This window comes from Plectrocnemia conspersa, unplaced genomic scaffold (assembly GCF_051122295.1).
Source record: "Plectrocnemia conspersa isolate PC_06_02 unplaced genomic scaffold, ASM5112229v1 ptg000012l, whole genome shotgun sequence".
NCBI lineage: Eukaryota > Metazoa > Arthropoda > Insecta > Trichoptera > Polycentropodidae > Plectrocnemia > Plectrocnemia conspersa.
The window spans coordinates 23,990,557-24,015,864 of record NW_028277176.1 but is presented as its reverse complement, the minus strand read 5'-3'; the positions used below and the strand labels follow the sequence as shown (position 1 = coordinate 24,015,864).

Genomic DNA, 25,308 nt, shown 5'->3' with positions numbered 1-25,308 from the left:
ACCGCACTTATCTCTCGGCGAACCACTCATAATAAATTCAGGTGACCGAGTGAGTGGAGAAGGTGGCATTCGAGTTAACGGGTCGAGGTCTATGGAGCTTGTTTAAAATTGTGTGTATATGTTATTGTCTATGTACCATTTTGAATGAGGGGTAGATATATACAGGCTTCTTCCAATAATATATTTTTTCTTTGTTATATTTATATTATATTTTGTCTTTTAATAACATTGGTTCCCAGTTATGTCGTATACTTCGCACTTATTTTACACAATTTATGTGAATTATTCTATCATAAATGGGAACGTAAAAAACACGTATGCTGGCACTTTCCAGCATATGTGTTTTAAGCGGCTCCAAATGATTAAGAATACAGGCATTCGAGAGGATTGTCTCTGTCTGAAAAAAATATACTGTTGCAAGGGAACAAAGTATTTTTTTATTAAAAATAATTTCCTTTGTATAATCGTCTCATCTTCCGATTCCTCAATTGTAATACATACATATATACTTAGGTTTCAGAATTTTTTTATTACGCAAATAGTGACTGTTAAGTTGATTGATTATAGGTGATAAATAGCTAATTTTTATATTGTTTAATCGATCAAAATACGCAATTCAAGCCTTTTATTTCCACAAAAATATGTTTATTTAATTTAAAATTACAATAATATATATGTATGTATGTATGAAAGAAAGAGTAAAACACCAATGATTTCCACCACTGAGTCTAGTCATCTACGGGTGGAGTCATGACGGGGGACAATCGGCCAAGGACGAGAGCTCTACGGCGACGGCTCTCTGCTATGCTGGCCTACTATGAGACCTTCGATGGAGGTCCATCACGCCAAGGGTGAAAGCGTATGTCCTTTCTTGGCAATTAAAAATATACTGACCGGGTTGTGATTTAAATCGGAGGACGAAAATATCTCAAAATCAAAATCCTGTCAGAAAAGTATAATTTGATAAAAAATTATCGGCAAATCATACTTCATATCTTTCTTTGAATGCAGTTCTTATCTGGTTCTGAGAGGTATTATAATTTCATTTATACCACAGATGCTTTATTAATAGTAAAATTTGTAGTCTCTCAGAAATAATTATTGATTTTAATTATTAAATTTGGCGTATGAAAACAATTTTCGGTAAAAAATTTACACACAATTTGACCAAGAGAGAAGCATTCATCATTCAAGTCAACTCTTGCAACATTAAGCGATTGACTGAGACTTTTAATTTATTATGACATTGATAAATTATAGATTAAAACATTGACATTGATAGATTAACGAATTAAGAACTGAAAACGCATTAAGATTCTGGGATTTAACGCTCTTTTGCCTTTAAACGTAATCACACGTGTATGTGTTAAATGCCTCACTAACATTAGCATTAATATTTCTGGTTTCAGAGAATTTAATAACTTAAGTAGTTAATTGTTATTTCGTTATTATAAAGAATATTTTTTTATTACGATACAAGTAATATTAAATTTACTTACTAATAACAAAGTTTTTTATATGTAATATTTGGTATTTAAATTACTTTTTCCTAATGGTGTGAAAGATGTCTTTTCATTTACATATTTTAAATTTGCCACAACCTTTTTTTACCCCCAGACAATTAGGCAACGTTGACCATTATTGGGCGAATATAAAATTTGGAATGCGCCCAATTGCGATATATATCTATAAAAAAATGGTTAAATCAACATCTTCCCGGTTATTTTCGCAATGGTTATTTGTAAACCATTCCATCGTTTAATTTTATTGAATTGAACGAATTGTACAGTTCTGGGGCGATTGCCAAGTATAGATATGCAATATTCACTGTACATTTTAAATCGATAGAGAGGCGTAGGAAAGCGAAATCTAAAAATACTTCCTTGGTTCAAGCGAGTCGGTCAATATTGTTTTATGAAAATTCAAAACCTTCTTTGACGTCACACACACAACGAGTACATCACTGTCGAGATCTCGAAAGGTGCACACGTTACACAACCTTCGTACTTTTCAAGGCTCCATGGCGAGTCACGGTTCGCGCATTATGCTGCAGCATCATACAAAGGACACAAAAGGGACGCGAGATGAATCCGGCGGTAGTACCTCGCGCGGATGACGGACACAATGCCCTGAATGGTCCCAAAATAGACAAATTGCCCGTGATTATTCAAGCGCGGGAGTGATAATGGGACCGACCCGATTTATGGCCACCCCTTCGCGGGCAGTCTCCAAGTTTTATATATTGCGATCGGACACCTAATTCGTCACCGGCGTCTCATTATAATATATTTTTTGCTCTCCTTCGGTGAGGTCCAAATATTGGGATTCGCTTTTGTGGCCCACAATGGTTTTGTAAAGCCCTGAATGGGGTTTTGTAGAGTGCGGTGTCCGTTATCGCTATATTTATTATCCTGCGATGCAGCAGCGCGTGTGCGTGCGCGATTGTACACTATTAAAGGCCGTGCATCTTGATAAGTCATCGAAAAATTAATTCGGTACGATTGCGTGCGAGCATCGCATATCTCACCCGCCGAAATAACGCTTCCATTTCACACACCTCTCACCTCTCAACACGTGGAAGGGGTCGAGAACGTTTAAAGATAAATTTATTTTGTCGTTAGCTTAGTGTAAATTGGCTAACTCAAAAGGACAAAAAAAGTGTGGTAAAGTAACATCTTCTAGATTAAGTAATCAACCCCTTACTTGAATTTATGTTCAACAATCCATAGATGCTCAGCAATTTAAAGATATAGAGTCGTGATTGCGTCCCTTTTTATTAATCGTCGCGGTCAGAACGTCAGCGCTCGAGAACGCTCTTTTTACTATTATTTATGGTCATATATGGTCAAGTATTTATGATCATTAGGTCATTATGGCTGACTACCCTTATGAATTACCATCGGCGAGAGTCGGATAATGTAACGCAAGGGCTATGAAAACACTTGATCGAGTCTCACGTACCACCAATCGATACTACGGGCGGTTATTCACAGACATGGAAGTCACTTCATCATTCTTCGGCCCCGAACTCCACCACTCATTTAATATCTGAACCTGCATTTTATTGTTAATTGTCGAATCCAAACAACTTATTGCACAATATATACATTTACAACAGATTCACAAAGCGGTTCATTTGACTGATAATTTACAGTGACTCAACACTCAATGTATTATATGAATGTTTTACTACTATAAAACTCACATAAACGAACTCGACGGTTGTCGATCTCTTCTACCAAGGCGTCATTCGATGCATCTCCCCTTTATTGCATGTCCGACCGTAATCATAATGCACCGCATTAAATTATCACCTCGGAATCAATTCTACGACTGATTTTATTTTACTTTTCTGAAAACCGCTCCGAGGTGTCTAAGATGTCTGAACAAATTCGTGCTAATTCCAATTTTGCAGCATCACCGTGTTGTGACGATTATCTCACGGGGGTCGAGATATTTTATATTATTTTTAATTTATCGAATTCGCTCGCGTGTTCGTTATTCGGTTCCTTTGTTGAAGTTTGGGAATAAATTAACTCCCTCAAAAGGATACCAGTATACCATTTCACACCTTAAAAAATAATATAAAATTAAGTTTTGTCAATTTGATTTTTTATATTTGACGTTGGCATGCAAATTGAAATTTAACGTTAAATTGTATTGGTTAAATATTTTTCGCATCGGTATATTACTATGCCAGTGTGTGATGCGTAAATATTTTCGGGTAACCCTCTCGGTCGTGTTTGTTTGTATTTATAAATATGCATAAACACGCGTGTGTATTTTTGGTGACAAAAGAGCAAAAATCAAATAAAGCACCCCGTACACACGTGAATATGCACGTATGTGCTCATTGAATTATCGGCTTCGGCATCATTTGAAAATCGCGAGTCTGCTATTTGTTCTCTTAATTGAATTACCGACTCGTTTGGTTCTGTTTGCAGTGCCAACATGGCTTTAACACCTCAACCGCTGCATTCGCTTATTATTTGTTTTAGAATATAATTTTTATTTAACTAATAAATAAACCCACTAAGCTGCAAATGTGACAATCGACAATCATATCGATATGTGGTTGAATCGAGTCGCTATTTTTATAATCTGTCAATATTTGATTACTTATTTTCAGACAAGAATGTTTTTTTTTTGTAATGCGTGATGTAATTTTGGTATGTCGCGTGTTTGCTTTGAAGCCTACTTGAAAATTGTTTGTTTTAAAAAAATACATATCAGTACACAAATAAGAATAAATCAAATTACATTATATATGTGTACCTATATATGATATCCAATCAAAATTTGCATAGTTCAATCTATCTTCATGACGCAATGCAATTACATATTCCCTAAGCTCATTTGATACTACGTGAATATATCATGTTCGTATTGATGCCACCGAATCATAGTACTCTAGTTTAAAATTTAATACAATAGTTATTTTGTATGACACTACATCAGGTAAAAAATTATATTTTTTTAGCAGCTTACTTTAAATCATTCATCAATTTCATACATTGTAAGTCAGATTTAAATTTTTAGACAATTTCAGATTTAAATAGGACAGTCATGACTGGTAGTCGGGGATGGACTTTGTAATAAATTACATACGTCTTTGTTCTTGCTATCATCTAACAGTTTATGTAATAAATATATGTATTAAATGTCAAATACATATGCAATTTATCTATTTATTAAAAACATTGATCCGTTTTCAGTGAAATTTAAAATAAAGCGATAAAGTAAGGGGTTCGGACCTTTCATCGCCAGCTAGTTCACCGTCGGTCGATTAATTATTTTTATCCTCGCCTTTAATTTTTACATTGATTTTTTAAATTCATATTTTTGTAAACTATTCTTGTTATATCTTTGTATTGTTTAAGCAAATTTCATTTATCGAATTATTTGGCAAAAAATTAAATTTTCCTCAATTGTACATCAACCGATGAATAATGAGCGAGCAACTCATAAATTACTGAAAGCAAATAATAATAATAATATACTTAATCGTTTTCTTGGTGTACAACCGTCTCCCGAGTATAATTTGTGTATTTTTTGCAAATATTCACATTTTATTTTTTTGTCAAACGAGGATGCTGAAACGAAATGTGTCATTAAACTTACACTGTAAAACAATACTTTCGGACTGTTAAATTGGGATTCTATTTTCGATACACTGCTCTCACTACCCACTTAATAACTAAATAGATTTTGCTAAATTGAAGAATTGTCAAAGAATTTTGCATCTTGAAAATTATGTGAGATATATATTTTATATGGAGAAATCAAATATTATATTGAAATTAAAATTACCGGGTACCCGTTAAAAATAATAGGGTATTTGCTTCTTTTAAAAATGTTTGAGTACCCGGTTTCGGTTCTATTCGTCGGTCGGAAGCCCGATTTGAAACCCTATTGTTTCACGACTGCCGATTACCATTCCAATTTGATATGTGATGGTTATTATTCAAATTCTAATAGAATAGGACGACTGTTCAAATGATTATTCCAGTAGGCTGAATACTAATACCGATCGTCGAAGTTAATTTTGTCGAGCAGTAGCAGTTTTTCAATATTTTCTCGAAAGCTAACATTTTAATCAAATAAAATTGTGAATTTGCCACGCAACGCAATATTTTCTCAGAAACTGTTACCATATTCTTGAAAATTATTTAGGTTCATTTTTTTTGTGGCGCATGAAAATGTAGTGCACCCCTTCATTACGATTAAATAGAAATGCGTTATGCTTGGCTCAATGTGAGGCGCATAGTTACAAGTTGTTTCAATTATTATTTTTAATATATAAATGATATAATAATATTTATAATTAGGGTTTGCAAACGATATTGTATCAGCGAAAGTGCTTAAAAAATAATTAATGATATTATAAGAGAATTTTAAAAATCACTGCAATTATATTATAAAAAAATGATTGAAAAATTAAATTATTGGAATGACTAGATGATAGTGCATATAATCTTAACTTAAGTGCACATCTTGTTTATGACAAAACTTAATCTTGATCTGCTTGCGACTAATATATTGCTCAGCCACCTTCACAATTTGTTACATAAAAGTCACCCTAATGACCACATTCTAAGAAATGAAAACAGAGATCAACCATTCTCGAAAATAGGACCACAAACACGGTATTCACAACATAATGTCAGAGGGATCTCGTGATCAAATACTGTGCAAGTATTTGATTCGTCCCGAGACGTTAATCACCCATAAGCCGACAAAAATATTTTTTGTTTGGAAAAGACGCGCACTAGACAATATATTCTACCCTGCACACATTACTATTGTTCTTCGACTCTTTGGTTATCGATCGCCGGAGTGGTTATCAGGGCCATTTTTTTTATAGATGTCGTGATAGAACAGGATTTTTTTGCATTGTGTCTATGATTACAACCTGTCCAAAAGGGCATAGCTATAATCATTATTGATTGTTTTTTCCCCATTTAGAAACAATCAATCAAACAAAATCCCCGAGCATCCCAAATAAGTAGCCATGATTTTTTCTGCTGAAGGACCGGCTTTGAATGGTGTTCTATCTCTACTTTAAGTCAACTTTTTCGTTTGCTCTCTTGATTTTAGTTGGTCACAAATCTTTTTTAAGTTGTATCATGATAAAACTATCCTTTGAGTTTGATATGGTATTAGCTTTTGACATAAAATTTTGTAATAAAAAAATTAACAAAAAATGTTCTCATAAATGTATACAATCGAACGCTAGCTTATGATCCACCGTTTGGCAAACACTGCTCTATGAACAAGCGTGACTCATGGCTTCGAGAATCAGACGTTTCTCTCTCGGCTAGACCGCGAAGAGAGGCGGTCCAGACGCGCCCTTTGAGTCACTCAATTATCCGCCGCGAATCGGTTAAGGATCCGTGTAAATCCTACGCGGATTTGTCCAGGGACGGTGACAGTGCGGCGCCGAGACGGGCAATAGCCGTGGGCGGCCGGGCGCCTCGGATTAGCGACGCATTAATCGCGCGGAAGCGCAGTGGTAATTTTAGAACCGTGGAGCGCGAGGGGCTAATCCGCATTTGGTGCGGGTCGACTTGCAAATTACCAGGTCCGCTCGTTTAACCGTTAACCAGTGTCCAAATGTTGAGAGCGGCGCCTGTAATTATAGGGTTCGTGTGTTTGGTGCGACTATAGAGGGAAATGAAGCGTTGCGCAGTAGATGTGAATATAAATAATTGTTTGACCAAATATAACATATTAAACAAGTATTTATATATTTATAATACTAATACTTTTATGGATCTATGCTGCATCGCTCAATACAAATTTGCTAAATCGGGGCGTGTTTGTAAATAAAAGATATTTTCCTTTAACACTTTATGAACCGTTCACGTCATAAGGCGTAATATAGAAGTCAAACTGCTATCAGCTTGATCTGATTTTAGCTATATACGAATCATTTAAAATCTTGAAAATAGAGTAGAAAATTCTTGAAGCCATGTGACAAATTATATTTTGAGACTTCTGATCTACGCTATTCCGACCAAAATAGTCCGACAATAGTCTTCCAAAAACTTGCGTGGCACCCGCTTTTTTAAATTAATATTCCATCTTCTAAATAGAAGAAAATTTAATATCATACTGTGCGTATGTATATGTACTACTACTATAGTATTGCAATCTGTTATTGAAGAATCCCTATCTAGAACACACATACAGATGTAATGGGCTTTCTGATATCACCCCGCTACGGTCGTAACGAATCCGATTTAACGACCACGTGTGCATCAACCAGGGCGCTCTTCTGCGAATCTGACCCACCAACCTACCACCACCACCCAAGTGGCACCACCTCGCCGTTTGTTTACGAGGTCCGTTCCCCGAAATGTTAGAGGCAAAATCGCCGTAAAGACGTGTCGTAACGTTTAGCTGTGACAATTGATGGTTCGTGATGATGGTTAGCTCTCCGCCCGCGCAGCAGAATCGCGGCGAGACCACCGCCCGCCCACCGGTGGACACGATCGCAGGTGGCGCCATCGGCTGACCTCATAAATCTCGAACGCTCGCTCGTGTGTAAATACGTAACGTATGGAGAAAGATGTAGAGCGCACCCTACACCGTCAGGTGTGTGCGACACTAATGTCGAGAGAGGTGTCTGACTCACTCGGTAAATTAGCGGATCTTAGTCTGGGTATGTCTCGAAAGGGAAATGCTTTTGGTCGTTGAATCACAACTAATCGAAAATGATTCACGACTCACGCGTTTGCAGCAGCAATACAATCGAAATACATTCGTAGGTCTTTTCATATGACAAACAGTTTTGCTTTAATGGGTTTTAAAAATCATATTAGACAAATGGCGGTCGTTGTTGGCAATACATTGCTGAAAACATTTTCGAAATTTCTCCTTTACTCTCCAAGTCATTTCAATTAAAATGGCGTAAATTTTTTGTATACGAGAAGGATGTTTATGTATATTTTCGTTTAGGTATCCCCAAAGAAAAAAGTCACATTAGCCTAAAGCTAATGACTGTGCCGGTCACTCAAAGAAATCAAACGCTTAGGAAATATTTCCCTTAATAATTTGAGTGAATGTCGTGCTGTATGAGCTGTGGCCCCGTTTTGTTGAAAGCACACATATTCTGTAGGGTGCAAAAGTTCTCCAACAATTCTACGTACTTTGAAGTCACAGTTACTTTTGATTTTCTTTTCAGTGTAGATCCAGTGAATGTTAGAAATCCATAGTAAAATCGTTTCCTGAGTGCGAAGCGTGTACGTAACGCTCTTTACGTGGTTATCATAGAACGGTTGTTCTCATAATACGCTTAAACAACAAAGTCCCGAGTTCACCGGTCCAACATGAGCAGCGAGTCTCATCCCTACTCAGAAGAACAGCTGCAGCGAGAACTTGTTTAAGAGTTTCTGCACTGCGATTGAAATCATCTCTCTCAACTAATTTTTGAGCCAACATTATTTTGTAAGGCAGCATACATAATCATCCTTAGACTACGACTTGATATCCCCAGTACCGTCTTGACAATTACTGAATAGATCCTCTTACTGCTTCCACTTTTTATGGCGTTCTAATAATCCTAGGTCTGCCAGGTAATTTTCTTTTCATGTAGATCCAAATAGCCGAAGAATAAAAAAACAGCAAAATTGTTCGCATGACTTTTCTAAAAACTCTGTTTTTTCATTGTGAATCCAGTTGCACGAAGACCCATAAAAAATCCTTTTTTAATTTGGTACAAATGCATTTTGATTAAACACGAAACGTGTACGGAACGCTCTCTTCGTCGTTATCACTTGACGGTTGTTCTCATAACACGCTTGAACAACAAAGCTTCTTTAGGGTATCATAAGTTCATCAGTCCAAATTATGTTATATACTGAATATAGCGGAGCCTAACCAACACAATTAAACCTACTTTATCTCTCTTCTCCCTACTACAAGCTCACACACTGACATATATGTACCATAAAAATATATATGTAGCTAAGATCATTGGATATAAAATAAATTATTTTATCTTTTTTGCTAAGCAGTGCAAAATTTTGTTATGTAATTAAAAAGTTTGTCTTACTTTTAATTTTTACTATCTTTTTCAGCATATTGTAAAGTATCTTGAAAATTATTATTATGCATTGCCGTTGCTTTCTATGCCTAATTTGTAAATGTTATAATGTATTGGCGTATCTTTCACTTTTAGTTATTCAATTCTTAGAAATTCGCTGAAGTGTTAAACTTTATATCGTTTTAAATTACTTTTTTGTCTCTTTGCATACAATTTATTGAATATACTGTTGGAATTCAATCAACCGAGTGTATTCACCTATTATATAATAAATACATTTTTAATAATTACATACGCATCTTCGTAAGACAAAATTAAGGGCGATAAAGCGTAATTTTCATGGGGTACGTCACGACCCCCAGCCGACTACTTGGCGCGCGTTCACACGGCCGCGCGATAATTGAAATTAAAATATTACCCGACAGGATAGCGGGGTGCAAGGTCCTGCGTGCGCCATGGATTTATCGCCTCGTAATTATAGCTCGCGCGACAGATTACTCTTATAAATAACGAGTCGAACCGACAAAAGAACCGGACAAATCGGTCGGCCTTTACCACTGAGTCGTCGCCTTATTGAAAACGACGATATATCACTTTTATACATGCGCGTCTGCGTGTAATGTTTGGTGTTATATATGCGAGAGGAGAATATATGTGCAATCAAATGCAGAACAAGGGTTTTTGGAGGGTGTGCGGTGAAAAATGCACCGGAGGGATAATGTGTCATGGCTTACATTAAAGGCGAAAAGTTTGCGAATGTGAGAATTTAGCATAAAAATATGCATTTTTGAATGTTTTATTCGTTATTAAAAGCTAGGTACGATAGAAATATATATTCATATATCGAAAAGTAATATCTGAAAGACATGGTTTCGAATCCCATGTTCACTTTTTTAAATGTCGATCGTGCCTGGGAGAATTAAGCTAGTGATAAAATTTGGTCGAATAAGAAATAAGGCATATTAAAATTAAGTCGCATTAAAGTTGAACATCTCCAAAATCATCCCCTTGTAAAAGTTCAGTATTTTAAATATTTTTTTATTTTGATAATTTCGATAATTTATAATTTATTTCCATAATTTCAAAGTATTCAAATAATGCTTATTAGATGCGACGTCATTAGTGTGTTTTTTGTAAGAGCTTAGAAAGCCTTTGAACAAATGGTGGTTCATTGAGTTTTTTGTGTTTATTGATGGCTTTCGAAAGTGTGGCTATTGTGCAATTTAGGGTGTTCTGCTGATTTATTATGTATTTCGTTTAGCCAAACCATTGTTGTTTTGATGTTGAATATTTTAATTGGCTGATTTTAAAATAAATACATATTGTAGATATAGTCACTTTTTAATAATCACACACGAATTTTGAAATTTTTAGCAATTGAATGTAATTGTAATGTAAAAAATATTTCTTGATGAAAAAGTTATATCTTAAATTAACATTACATTAAACTAAAGAATATTATTATTTAATATTATTTTTCTTTATCACAATTTCATTTATGAACATCGAAGTTGAATCGGACACCCAATCGTTAATCGATCAAACCACCCCCGTGTTATTAAAAGCCGAATTTCGATATCGATCTGCTTTTTTTTCAACAAGGTGGTGTAAAGATCGGTAAATTAATTGGTCGATTATCTGACCGGATTACCGGCGATATCTGACCAGATTAAAGCCTCCGTCGGATTCAATTAACCGACACCGCGCCTAATAACTCGCCTTTTAAGCCGCTAATTGCCGGTTTCGTTGACACTAAATCACTTTTCCTCTTTTTTCACAACCCCTTACATCCCATCTATCTACAATTAGCGGCGATTACTGCCCTGGTAATAACAGGGTTCCGGAAAGGGATTTTTGCATCCAAATCGATGGCATTTGTGGAAATTATTATGATGGAACGTTGTTAAAGCTCGAGCTTTCGACTATGTTTCTCACGGCACCACGCTTCAGTACTTTATCATTATTGTAAAAGGCTACAGGGCCGGATTTGAATAAATAAAGTTAACATCATAACCCAATTAAATACGAGCAGCTTTTTAATAAATTGATTTAATTAGTTGCTGCTTATATCGACCTACAAAGCTAACAGCCTTTTATTCATAGTGTTCAAACTAAATAATTTTTATACATATACTACGGTAATTAAATAAGACACAATAAGTATTTCTATATCATACACGTACTTATAAAAACGTTAATCTCTTTTTAGGATTTTAACCCTAGACTTATTTAATTAACGGTGATTGTATTTAATTAATCTTTTTTCGTTCATAACTATACGTATAAATAATAACGTTATAGCAATCTTAAATAAATATATATATATATATATATATATATATATATATATATATATATATATATATATATATATATATATATATATATATATATATATATATATATATATATATATATATATATATATATATATATATATATATATATATATATATATATATATATATATATATATATATATATATATATATATATATATATATATATATATATATATATATATATATATATATATATATATATATATATATATATATATATATATATATATATATATATATATATATATATATATATATATATATATATATATATATATATATATATATATATATATATATATATATATATATATATATATATATATATATATATATATATATATATATATATATATATATATATATATATATATATATATATATATATATATATATATATATATATATATATATATATATATATATATATATATATATATATATATATATATATATATATATATATATATATATATATATATATATATATATATATATATATATATATATATATATATATATATATATATATATATATATATATATATATATATATATATATATATATATATATATATATATATATATATATATATATATATATATATATATATATATATATATATATATATATATATATATATATATATATAAAATATATATATATATATATAAATTTTGCTTTAGTTATTTATTTTTTTACAGATACAATACTAATTTATTAATATCAATTTTTAGTATTTTCTATTAAATAATGCTAATTAAATATATCTTCCATTTTTTATCAATTTCAAGAAGATAACTTCAATAAGTTGAATAGCTATTCTTTTAAAAAAAATCTGACATTACAAATGTATATTTTATATTATGTAAATCCTGCCCTGTTCGAAACATATTAAAAGCAAATGAGTACTTCTTACGGGAACAACGACAAATGACCTCGTGACCCTTTCGTTTTCTATCCGCAGATACACTTGCATATATTTCGGACCTTAATTAGGAATTTCGCGGTTTCGAAACGGACAGTCGATATTTATGCCCTGCCCTCCCTTTTAAGGACCACGGCCGTAAAACGGGCTCGGAATCGCTCTTTTAATGTCTAAATGTCTTGTTGTTTCTTTATTTTTTCCTCTTTGTCGTTGTTTAAAATATAATATAATAATATATGTCCGTCGGACGTGAACTTTTTCCCTACTAAATAACAACGCTCCCGAAGAAGAGCTTTTTCGCTCGTGTTGACTTTCCAGTTACGGGCAAAAGCGCTCGAAATTGAGTTGCGATCGTAAATAATCGAAGTTCGAGAGCCGACTTTGTTGCTTTGACAGTTGTCGATGCTGTTCAGCGGCTCTGAACATTTTTGCTAATGACAAAATGCAATATTTGCATTAACTTGCCCTCAAATAATTTGTTAAGTTATTTCAAAGTCACGATGTAAAAATCAGTTGATTATTTGATTTAATATTTTTAATAACGTAATATAAGTATGGTTTTGTAAGGGGCAGTGGACAGCTTCCTTCTACTTGCCTTACTGGTATTTCATAAATTGCCAAGTGTGTACTGCTTTACGAGAGTTAAAATAGTAAATTTATCTAAAACTTTCATATAAATGATAAGTATTAGAATTGTGAAACGATCAATATAAATAATAACTGGTTAGTTTGTAGAAATATATTTTATGAAACGACATTTTGCGTTCTATTTTTTACATGCATTAAAAGTATTTTTTTATATGAAATTTTATACAAATGTGTTTTGCATAATATATTAGAATTATACAAATACGTAGTCAAACTTACATTAGAAAAAGTTACAACATGCTGGCATGCAAGGAAATAAAGATACAGCACTTGATCTTAAACTCTGAGAGAGAGAGAGCGACAGTCGGAGCCAATACAAAATCTACTCATTTAACAAATCGTTCATCCAACCTATTTCTTCTCCCGGTTCTTAACACATACATATAATCAGTGTTGATGAAAATTATATAGAAATATTTATTGCTATCTGTCACTTTCATATCTAATCTATTATCGGTTAATTTAGATACTGTCACATCGAACGATTATCTAGTCCTTGAATATTTTATTTATAATTGCATATCTTACTCTTCCGAGTTTTTTTCCAATTTAATCAAACATTGTATCATTGATTTAGTAGATTTCAAAAACATCTACATACCAGTGCGTAAACCCACATATCTATAAAATACATCCATACTTACAAAATCGTTATAACCGATTGCTATCGTTAGATGTAGATTTACCTTTCTTTAATTCTAATTTTGAACGGAAAGTTAAATTTGTCAAATTTATATTAAAATTCTTTAAAACTTAAAACTGTCATAAAATAAACAGAACGCATAGCGAATGACTATAAAATTTGTCACAGGCCCCTGTAATACGACAAAAATTTTCCCTTCCAGTGAACTCTTTTTAAAATTCAATGACGACTTTTTACGTCACACCCGTTATGTATGAAATATAATTACGACGCTTTTAGACGTCATGCCAAGTTAAAAAATATAATTATATTCAGTCTGTGGTAGCGCACTTATGTTTGATGTAACACAACACTATCATATTGTAATCCAATTTCTTGCCAGAGTATTCAAAACATAAGTAGGTATGAAGTATAAAACTTGAATACATCATCACTGACACACTGTTTTTAATGCCGTTGCATGACAATGTAGATTAGTTATATTTCTACTTTTAATACTTCCTCCTTCACCCAAGCTCCAAAGCTTTGCTTACTTTTTATAATATACCACAGAGATCCAATATAAGTCCTCTGTCTTTATCAACGTCATACACGCGGCAATTAAGAACTCAAAATATTTATTATATACTGATTACCTAGAAGTATTTTAAAGTATGTACTCACACATTCATATTCACTCTTTACAGAAAGACCTTGAGTCGCTGTGAAAGTGATCGATCGACAATCGACTACATTTCGTCATCACCAAGTTCCCTAGCGATCCTCTTCCTTGTCGGGCTACTCTTATAGTTTAGATTTAAGTGTTTTTAGCTTAAATTCTTCAGTTGATGAGCGATGTTTAAACAGAACCAAAGGCGATTAGGCATCAAGGATGCTCGGTTTCAGTGTGCGAAACGCGTGTCACTTTATTAATATATTGACAATTGGCGTTCTGTACGATACGCTAATTCGTAACCATGTTCAAAGAACATGGTTACATTAAGCTCTTTTTAAAAAAAAATAAGGGGCGGTGTCTGCAATCCGGCAATGCTTAGTAGTTTAGAATGCCATAAAATTCGGGATCGTGTCCTTAAAAACGCTCTTCTTGTACAAGTCATTGAGCTTATTAATGAGCTTGTCAAACACATAGATGACTTCAACGATAGCTATGAGGAGCTGAAAAAAATTATGTGAGGTGGTACTCATATATTTTAAGATGCATCATACTGGTTCTTAATATTTTTTATTTGCGTTTCACAAAAAACATGAATTGGCTTAATTACCTGAAGCCTTAGTACACTTTATTAAATTGCTGAGTGAATCAATCAAAAATATTGGTTGAAATATCCGTAATGCTAAAATTCGTAATTAGATAGAGGATTTTAGCAATTAGTTTTTTTGCTTGTTTAAATTAAATATGACACTTTTTTGAAGATATGAAAGAGTGGTGTTATAAAACCTAGCTTTCTTTTCCTTAGTATATCCAGCAAGTCTGGAATACATTGATTTTTGCAAATTGTTCTTACATGACATTTATAATAAATCGTTACATAAAACGTTTATTTTTATTTGATAATTAATTTTACAAATATATCATTATATACAATACATATTACCGGTTTATAGTTTTGTTATTACCTAGTTACAATATAATACAAAATAAGGGCATATAGTTAAAAGGCAACTCCTCTAGAATCCTAGGATAGTGTGTAATGTTCTATAGATTAAGAACCCCAGCTTTAGATAGATTTAGATAGTTCTACTATAATCTATTCCTATCCATCCTAGACCATGCTAAATTCATTATATAAAGATCATGAAATTTCCTTGACTAAGTTCTCTAATCAACGCAATTGGTCCAATTAGTTTCTCGTACCTTTCTTTTTTTTCTGCAGCATATCCAAAACATAAAAAAAAATTTGTTGGTTTGTTCACGGGATCAGAAACATTCAACGCAAAACCACATCTCAAAGTAGTCTGTCATGTTTCTTTGCTTTCATATTTTATTCTATGCTGCTATAGAGAATATTTATAATCATACATTGAAACGTTCACGTATATATATATACACCTTGTATCTTCATTATCGGCATTTATTTTTCCAAGCTCATACAAATACGTTTATAAGATCGATTATTATCGCCGCTTTGATTTCATTGTTTACGGTCGGATCACCGTATCATTTCAGTCGGCGTCTTTCTTTTCCACGACGATATAAAAGAATGATAACTCGGCGGTGGAAATTAATTTCTTTTTAATTTTGAACGCCTACGGTTCGGTTGCTTTTGCCCGTTTATTTATGACTATATTTTTTACTTCACGACTTCGACCTATTAATTGCCGAGTACTAGTAGTTTACAAGTACTCGTATTTGAAGCATTAGAATTGATATTGAACTAAAAAATAAACAATAAATATGGTTCGATTTTTTTAATCATTATTACATTACGAAGAGCAATATTCTTCATTGGAAAATAATTAAGGATATTCTTCAGCGTCGGCCACCCGCGTCGAAAGCTCGACGAAAGCTTCAAGAGGTTAACAGTTTTGTTTTTATCGCGATGAGATTTTGCTCCAGATTTAATTACGGCTCTTGATACGGATCGATAAATCAAAGCGTTATTTTTGCGACCGAAAATTGAAGCTTTTGCTTGAGCTTTTCACTTGACTTAAATAGCGCTAAATCGCTTTTTTTGCTGTTTAATAATCGTTAACAGCGATTTGTGTTTATAACCCTTTTTTATTATTGCAAAATTCAATCAGGACGGTATGGGCGTGACTGTCCTCTCGTGTGTGGTCCCATTTATATAAATAAAGACCCTCAGACTATTTTGTTACAATTTTTATTACATTGATGATAATCAATTTTGATCAAAATGCAAATTCGCAGTGGCGTCATAAGAACGCTTTGGATCTTCTGAACGCTTATTTTTTTAACATAAACATTGCAATAATAAGGATTTTAATTTAAAAAGCAAAATATTCGCATGCTTATCTAATCAAATAAGGTAACTCGGTACATGATAAAATCAGTCATAATAATCTTTAGCTAGAGAATAAAAAAATATATGGTTCGAAAGGCAATAGAAAGGCTCAATGAAATATTTTTATTTTCGTTAAACTTTTCAACGACACTTGCTTTTGCCTTCTTTTGAGTATATGGCGAAATTGTGACATTTCATTACCATTAAATAGATTCATGTCTCGCACTAGTAGAGCCTTACGCGGGTAGTGCTTTTCCATGAAATTTTGCACTGTTTCCCACATTTTACTGATATCCCCAATCTCATTAAAAGCGAGGGGTTTCTTAGCGTCTTTCTCCTTATCCTTAGACGAGATTTTTTCTGTAGCTTCGTTAATAATAATGTTGTGTTTAGTTATGAACTACAGTTTGCTATTCATCCAACCTCACAAAATGACTAGGGATGCTAACATACCGTTTTTGGAATAATTTAGTATATCTGTATTGCGTTTATTCTCAATATTATTGAATGTAGTGATATATAGCCAACGTCTTCTTTGTCTGAACCTAAATATTCGAAAAAGCTGAAACAGTATTTTAAATATAGTACACCGCTATTACCAGCAGTCTCTAATCTTTATGCAAAAGATGAAATAATGTAAATATATTTTGTGCTCATTTAGAATTCATTGAGTTATTATGGTTAAAAATGTATAGAGAGTAGACACTTGAGTGTAGTCAAATCTGATATTTATTTCCATATTTTAGAATTTAATAATTTTTAAAATGTTGCTTAATCTTGTCAAAAATAATTAAAGCTTGGTTTTTATTTTAGTTTTATTAAGTTTATGAATGTCACTGCATATTTTATGTAATGTGTTCAAACACATATACTAACCCAATATTTTTTTTAGATATGCGTTGAAATAGTTTATATATAATGATGATATATTATTGTATTTTTCAGTCGGCTTTATACACGCTTGATGAGAATTTAAGGTATAATATATTGCGTGTATAAATACTTATAAATAAAAAACATATTTCTAATATTGGAAATTTTTCAGATGGAGTGTGGAAGATACTTTGGAACATATACCAAATTTGGGTCTAGTGATAGATTTGACTTTTTCTACAAAGTATTACAATCCAGAGGTAGTTTTGTTTATTATTTATGCTTATGTGATGTTTATATCAACAGTGTAAAACAACTTCATTATTCATAGGTATTCATAAGTAATGGCGTAGATCACCAAAAGATATTCGTCGAAGGGCATAACGTACCAAATCGCCATGTACAATTGAAGTAAGATTTTTTTATATTTCTTATGTATTTTTTATCTTTCAATGTCAAATCGGTGGCGCCATATTGTACAGACGCCAACCGATGTATTGAAATTATTGAGAACAATAAATTTCGCGCACTGCCCACGCAATTCTCGTCTTCATTTTCAAAACCGACAAACAACAGTCAGCAGTGCCGAATTTATTGGCCTTTCTATCTCAAGAGACGTCTCTCTGTTTTTATCGCTGCACTTGGACATGTCTGCTTTATTAGTGGATTAAGGAAAAAAACTCGGTTTGGAACGCACATGGCTCAACATGCGGCTTTAGTTAGTATAGCTTCAATTATTGTAAATCTTCCTCAACGCCTGTGAAACACTATCTTCATTTGCTTCGACTAGACAGTTAATATTTCTGTCTTTTTGTGTGAATTTTAAATATGGAATTTATTTGAAATTAATTGTCCGTATAAAAATTAATAAAAATTTGATTTATTCGACATAATTGTTGATAAAAACATTTAAACATAAAAAAATGTGATATTGGTTCCATGAAAAAAATAAAATATTTCATTGATTCACATATATAACAAAGCCATCAGTTTCCATTTTTTTCCCATCAATAAGAATATTCATTAATATTTTACCCTCTTCTCTATTTTTATTTTTTATAAATCCATTATTTCAAGAAAACGCGTGTGCTTGTCGTGCACCGTCGTTCGACGAAAATAATATTTTTTTATCAGATCAATAAATTAATGAATTAATAACCGATGGTTTTTCATTTTGCAGCTTTGTACTTAGTATTAGATTAATATTTTACTTTTGCAGTAGATTTATTTATTTTTTAATACCGAACACTAATTTGACCTAAACTATAATTAATAGTTTAAGGGTGTTTTTTAAAGTATATAACCTTAAAATGAAATAAAACACATAAAAATCGTGGTAATGGCTATGGTATTGGCTTTATTGGAATGATCATTTTATGCCATTAGTATTTAAATATGATTTCGGGCATATGGGCGCGTAAAGCGCAATCTGTAAATCTAATTTTTGAGCAGCTGAGGCCTTATATCGGCAATAACGCGGCGAATGTTGGCTTCCAAGTCGTCCATTGTTTCTTGTTTATTGACGTAGACTAGCGACTTCACATATCCTCATAGAAAATAATCATGGATCATGGTTAAATCATGGATCTATACTGCTCTTCATAACGTTCTGGCCGGCATCATTTTTGAAGAAATATAGACCAATGATTTCATCAGCCCATAAAACATACCAGACAGTGACTTTTTACGGTGTATCGTCTCAATAATGGCTTGTGATTTACCGAACTGCTTCAATTTTTGCACGAGCTGATACTTGTAAGCTCGTAAACCAAGGTCTTTCCGCAAATCTTCCATAAAGTGGATGGACATAACTCCAATTGTTGTGCACGATGGCGAATCAATTTATTCGGGTCCTCCTCAATACTACCCTCCACAGCGGAAACAACTTTTTCAATGCGCCCTGTACGACATCTCTGCGGATGCGTATTATCAATTAGAGTGCGTGGTGCGAAAACGATCCCTGGTTATTTGAATTACTTGCTTGACCGTAAATGGTACAAAATACTGTTATAAATTGGCGGATTCGGTGAATCCTGTGGTTGACATGATTTTGAAGAGGGTCCAAAGTCTCAATAAAAATCGGTGACTTCTCAGCTTTCAGTTTCATAGTTTATCGTGAAAGATTTATAGGAGGACTTAAGGTATTTTAATTAAACTCTTAGTAACTAGCTTCTTGGTTGTTTGATAAACTTATTAACACGACATAAAATAATTGTTGTCGTTATGAGCTGGCTGTGATTCAGAATAAGATCGATATTATCTGTGTCTTGACTATATGATTACTATATGATAATTCCTCCCATTATGCAGCGTTTATCGCCCGAATGAACGATTGATCTATGTATTTTATAAACCCATATTTATATAACATTATTTATTTTTCCGCTTTAACGATATGCGATATTAAATCACTAGTTTATATACTCCTCAGAACAAGCTTAACCTATCTGCTTCTCAAATTATTAATTTATATATTATAGTAAATATTGCAACTAAGGGGAAGAAGCCAACTATAGTCATAGTGCTCTCCGGTCGTAACACAATTAAATTAACCACAAACATTCCATTACGCTCCACCACCACACGTAAAGAAAAACATCAACACCATCGAGAGCAGCCTCGTCTTAGAACTTCCTACGCACATTTCGCACCTCGCCAGAAAATGGAACACGAGCATATGTTAACAAGACACTGACTTGTTGCGACATACCGTATTATTACGACCGAGTGACCATCTCTGTGAGATATTTACATACGTTTTGTCCTTAAGGAACTTTTCTCACGGTGTCGCCGACGATCGATAGATCGTGTGTGACTCTTTTTCGATAAAACACGCGATTTATACCTACGACACGAGAAATCTCGACGAGGCTTTCTTGTCGAGCGTGACATGCGATGTGACACGCGACACATCAAAAGTTGTTTCGATATGAGGTCTAGCTTTACCGTGGATATTGCGGGCTAGCGAAGCCGTTCTGTAGTCGATATTTCTAACAATTCTGCGCAACATTAAAAATGCGATTTCACACTATTTTTTAGCGGACCTAAAAACAAAAGTTTGCGCCAAAATCGATGGATAGAAGAGATAGCTTGGAAAGCTACATATACATGAAAAATAAACACTGTTATAAATTGAGAGGTCTCGATAAAGCTCACTGATGCCACCAATTTTATGTTGCCGTTTACTACGTGTCGTTATTAAATCCTGTTGTTGTAAAAGTCTATAATAGAACTCGGCGGTTTTTGTCGGCTTCCAGGTCAGCAGAGGGCTTGAGATCTTCTAATAAAACTCTGTGATTCAAGCTTTCAGGTTAATTTATGAACTTTATAGACAAGCCATAAAATAATTTGTTATTTCTACGCGATAGTTGCGACTTGACGAGTGAAGATCGATATTATCAGTATTTTGACTGACCGTTTGGTACGAAATGTAATATGATTATGCTCTCGAAACAAATGATTCTACCCTATTTGTAACACTCTAGTAATTAAGTTGTATTAACATCAAGGAGATGTCATTCGTTTCCACGGCGATGGCACGATTTTATTGTTTTTGAAGTATATATATTTGACTTATGAGAAGGGATAATTGTTTTTTGCTGTCTCCTATTGATCAAAATTCGGTTTACTTTAAAATCGTAATATTGTAAAAAAGTCGTAAAATAAATTGTAGCTTATCTTTCCATATTTTGTATCCATATCATTATAATATTTTTTTTCATATAAAATTAAATAATTAAAAAATAATCAGTAGTACTTAATTTTGTTAAAAAAAATCGTTTCGAATATTCTTATGTATTTTCCTAGATCGGTTTATATAAATGTCACACTATAAAGAATTCTTATTTAGAATCGATGACGACAAATTCTAAGATAGTCACAGATGTGGTGTTCGTATTCTGAAGTATCATTTTTACGTCTTATGGCATTTTGCAAAAGCCGACAAAGATTTTGCGTAAATTGCCCACACAAACTTAATAAAATGACAATTTAAAAATTGCGATTATTTGGTACATTTTTCGATCGCGCGCAAATATGCCAGATGTACGTGACAGAAGCCGCCGTCCAATCATTCACGGACGTTATTCACGGCCGCCGTCCGGACGGCATATGAAATTTGTGGCAGTGTGGTCGCTTACTCGAAGTCGTAGTTCTTGGCCGACTTCAGTTGTAACTTCGGTTCGGATAACTTACATAGAGTGTAGTACAGGCATTACAAAATTCACTCGTGTATATTGTCTCATACGTACAAAAATAACAAAAACAAAGATCCTTCGTCATTATCGGAGTGTGATAGAAAATGATATTCTAAATACACCAATGCACTATCTCAATGTGTTAATTGGAGTTTAATCTAAATGTTGTAAAAGTAATATACCAAAAATCTGGTGTCAATATGTCAATAAAGTTAAGCATTAAATTTTATAGTTATAAAGTTAGACATGCCGCTTTGGACCTTTCACAACTCAGTCGCAACAGTCAAAGGCCACTCACTGTTAACGCCATAAGACGACAATGGCGTCGTAGTCTTATAGGAATGGGCGTCTAATGGATGTTCGTCTAAGACAATAGGAATTGATTATACATTAAAAAGGCGATCGTTCATAATAGAAGTGAAAATCACGACCGGGCTTTAATGGGAACGCTTTTCAGACAAAGGTCAAACGTCGTTGAGGCCAATGCCAGAATTCAATGTCTATGTTTTTACAATATAATATATGCTATTATTATGAATTACATACGAATATAACTGATTGCGATGTTTACCTATTATTATGTAAGACAAAAATTGACGAATGAAATCATCGTGTAGTTAGGAATAGATCTCGCACCGCACTCGCCGTATTATATATTTTTATTTTTAGCATTATATAGCATAGCAATTTTATTGTTACATTAAGATAGGTAACACTTAGCTTCCTCATCAATTGGACCTAATTTAAGTTAATGTTTTGACCTAAAGAAGCATTTGATAAGTGTGATACATAACAAGTTTTTTGTCGTAGTGTAGAAGTGAGCGATTCTAATCGTTTTAATTTAGTTTTTCTCCAATTATCATATTTTTTGAAGTACTTACACATTGAGGAATAATAGGCAATCGAATATCAACAATCCTTTTCGAGCGGTGCCTCCGCGGCGTGTTTACACTCGATCTCGTTAAGGCGTCCGTGTAACATAAGTTACACACTCGGCTATTTGTTAATGCACTCAGTCAAACGGACCACCGGAATAGCGTTGTGCCAGTTGGCCGGACGAGGGTTCGTCGATGATTTGACTGTCAAAAAATATCGATTTAACAGTGCCGCGTGTGGGTTAAAAAAACAATAATAAAAATAAAACGGACGACGCGTCCACCAAGGATCGTTGTCTCAGCTATATATGGTTTGTGCGCCTTTTCTACCATTGTTTAACGTCATATCTTATTGTTTCTATATAGTAGGGTGTGTGATGTAAAGAAGATTTAATTTCATTGAAAATTTGTGAAAATTGACTCCTCAGCTATTATTGAGTTTCACTCTCTCGAAAATTGTCTGCGTTTGGAATAAGGTTTATATTTTTAGTTGAATATGTATTTTCAAACTACTATAAAACATTGTGTCTTTCGGGATTCTGGTAACCCTAAAGGGTGTGACTTCACAGCCAGTAAGACGCAGGTGGAAACTAGTAAGAATTTTATTAGATTATATTACATATTGCGACAGACTATGAATGGTGAGATGTTTTCTCCAAACAGTTGTGGTAAAGCTGGCGCAGGGTTCTGGTTATTGTGGCAGCGACAGTATTGCGGAGGTTGATTAATTTCTGTTTAGGTGCTCGTATGGTGGGTTTGATCCTCTCTGGTGCGAGCGTCCATAACAGTATTGTTATAAATTCGCGGCTACTCGATGAAAATCGATATTTATCAGTCAGATGACTGATTGTATGGCTTGAAATTATTTGACGAAATGCTGACGAACAAAGGAGATCCCTATTAATATAATTATGCTAATTAGTAGTTATAGCATTATGAAAAGTGGTAATCGCGTCGTCATACAGTCTAAAAATAAGTATCCTGGATCAAAACTCATATGAAGGGCAATAATCTCACAAATAAAGAATATAATATATAACAGTATGTTGTCCGCGGAGTCTGCCAAGTAACTGTCCTCTCTTCATTGGTGTCCAGGCTTAAGTATTTAGGGCTGTAAAGCTTGCACACCAATCAGAATCATGCAGCGATGATCCAGCCAATCGTTGCACTCGCTTCTTAAAAAATGAAATAAGTATACGCCTTTAGAAAGTAACATTTGCTTGATGGATATCTCTGAGGTCGAATTGCGTAACGGAAATGTTGGGCCTTATGGTGCTATTTGTCTTCCAGTGATATATTGTTTCCCGTGACCGTTTCGTAATAAAGAAATATTCATTAAATGCACCAGAAAATCCTTTGTGTTATATATGGAGGAACCCTTTAGTTCTAGTCGTAACTAGAGCCTTTTTGTAATTGCACTATTGTCTAGTTTATCTTTATTGATAAATAATCACTTTTGGTCAGAGTAATTAACGCGAGTTTCAAGAATAAGATCCCCTACAAACGAGTGCTCTTTGTTGTCTCCACATGTCAATAAAAGTCTAGAAAGACACTAAATTTTATAACTCTAAATTAGATGAATTTGTAGGATTATGATTTTATGGATAAATTAAATTTTAAAAGCATGAAATACAAGTTGATTTTAATTGTAGTATCATTAAAGATGATTCGAAAGTAAGGATGTTACAAATGATGACACAAAGGAAATATACTCAAAGTTGTTTGATATGATAAAAGAAATGCTACATCGATCGAGCCAAGAGCGTGTAAAAAATTGATTTCGGCCATCAGTCAAGGCTCAAAGGGCCAGACGGGACAAGACTGGGTGACCCTCGCCGATAAGGGTCATCCCGCGAGAGAATCAAATTGAATCCTTCGTGGGCATATCGCACGGTTGTTATTGTTGATTAGACAGCGAAAGGGGCGCTCCGTCAGAAGGGCTTCGTTAAGGGCACTATCGCATCGTGCGAAATCAAATTAGCGCGAGAAGACCGAGACGCCCTGGGGGCGTCGCGAAATTTGGCGTCTCGCGAAAATTATCATAAGAGTAACGCAGGGCCGCAACGAGGGTCTGACATGCGTGTGAACGGACGCAATTAAAATCACTTAGCGTTATTTAACTCCAGGTAACGAATGTGCGATATCAAAACTGATGACCCTATGGAAGTAAAATAGGTGCTAAGTGCCATTTTTATACATTGATACATGTTCACTTCCTGTTTCGGATCTCTCAGAGACAAGTAGGACTTGACAACATTGCTATTGTTAAGCTTGCTGCAGACATGTCTTTTC

General features: G+C 33.5%; 1 protein-coding gene across 1 annotated transcript in view; it reads left to right on the top strand.

The window, feature by feature from the left end:
• Positions 1-25,308, top strand: part of LOC148228674 (RNA/RNP complex-1-interacting phosphatase) — a 49,403-nt gene that overhangs the window by 11,866 nt on the left and 12,229 nt on the right. Inside the window, exons 3-5 of the mRNA XM_088199961.1 lie at positions 18,018-18,049; positions 18,118-18,205; positions 18,277-18,356. Of these exons, the coding sequence (XP_088056087.1) occupies positions 18,018-18,049; positions 18,118-18,205; positions 18,277-18,356 (200 nt within the window). The remainder of the gene's footprint in view (positions 1-18,017; positions 18,050-18,117; positions 18,206-18,276; positions 18,357-25,308) is intronic.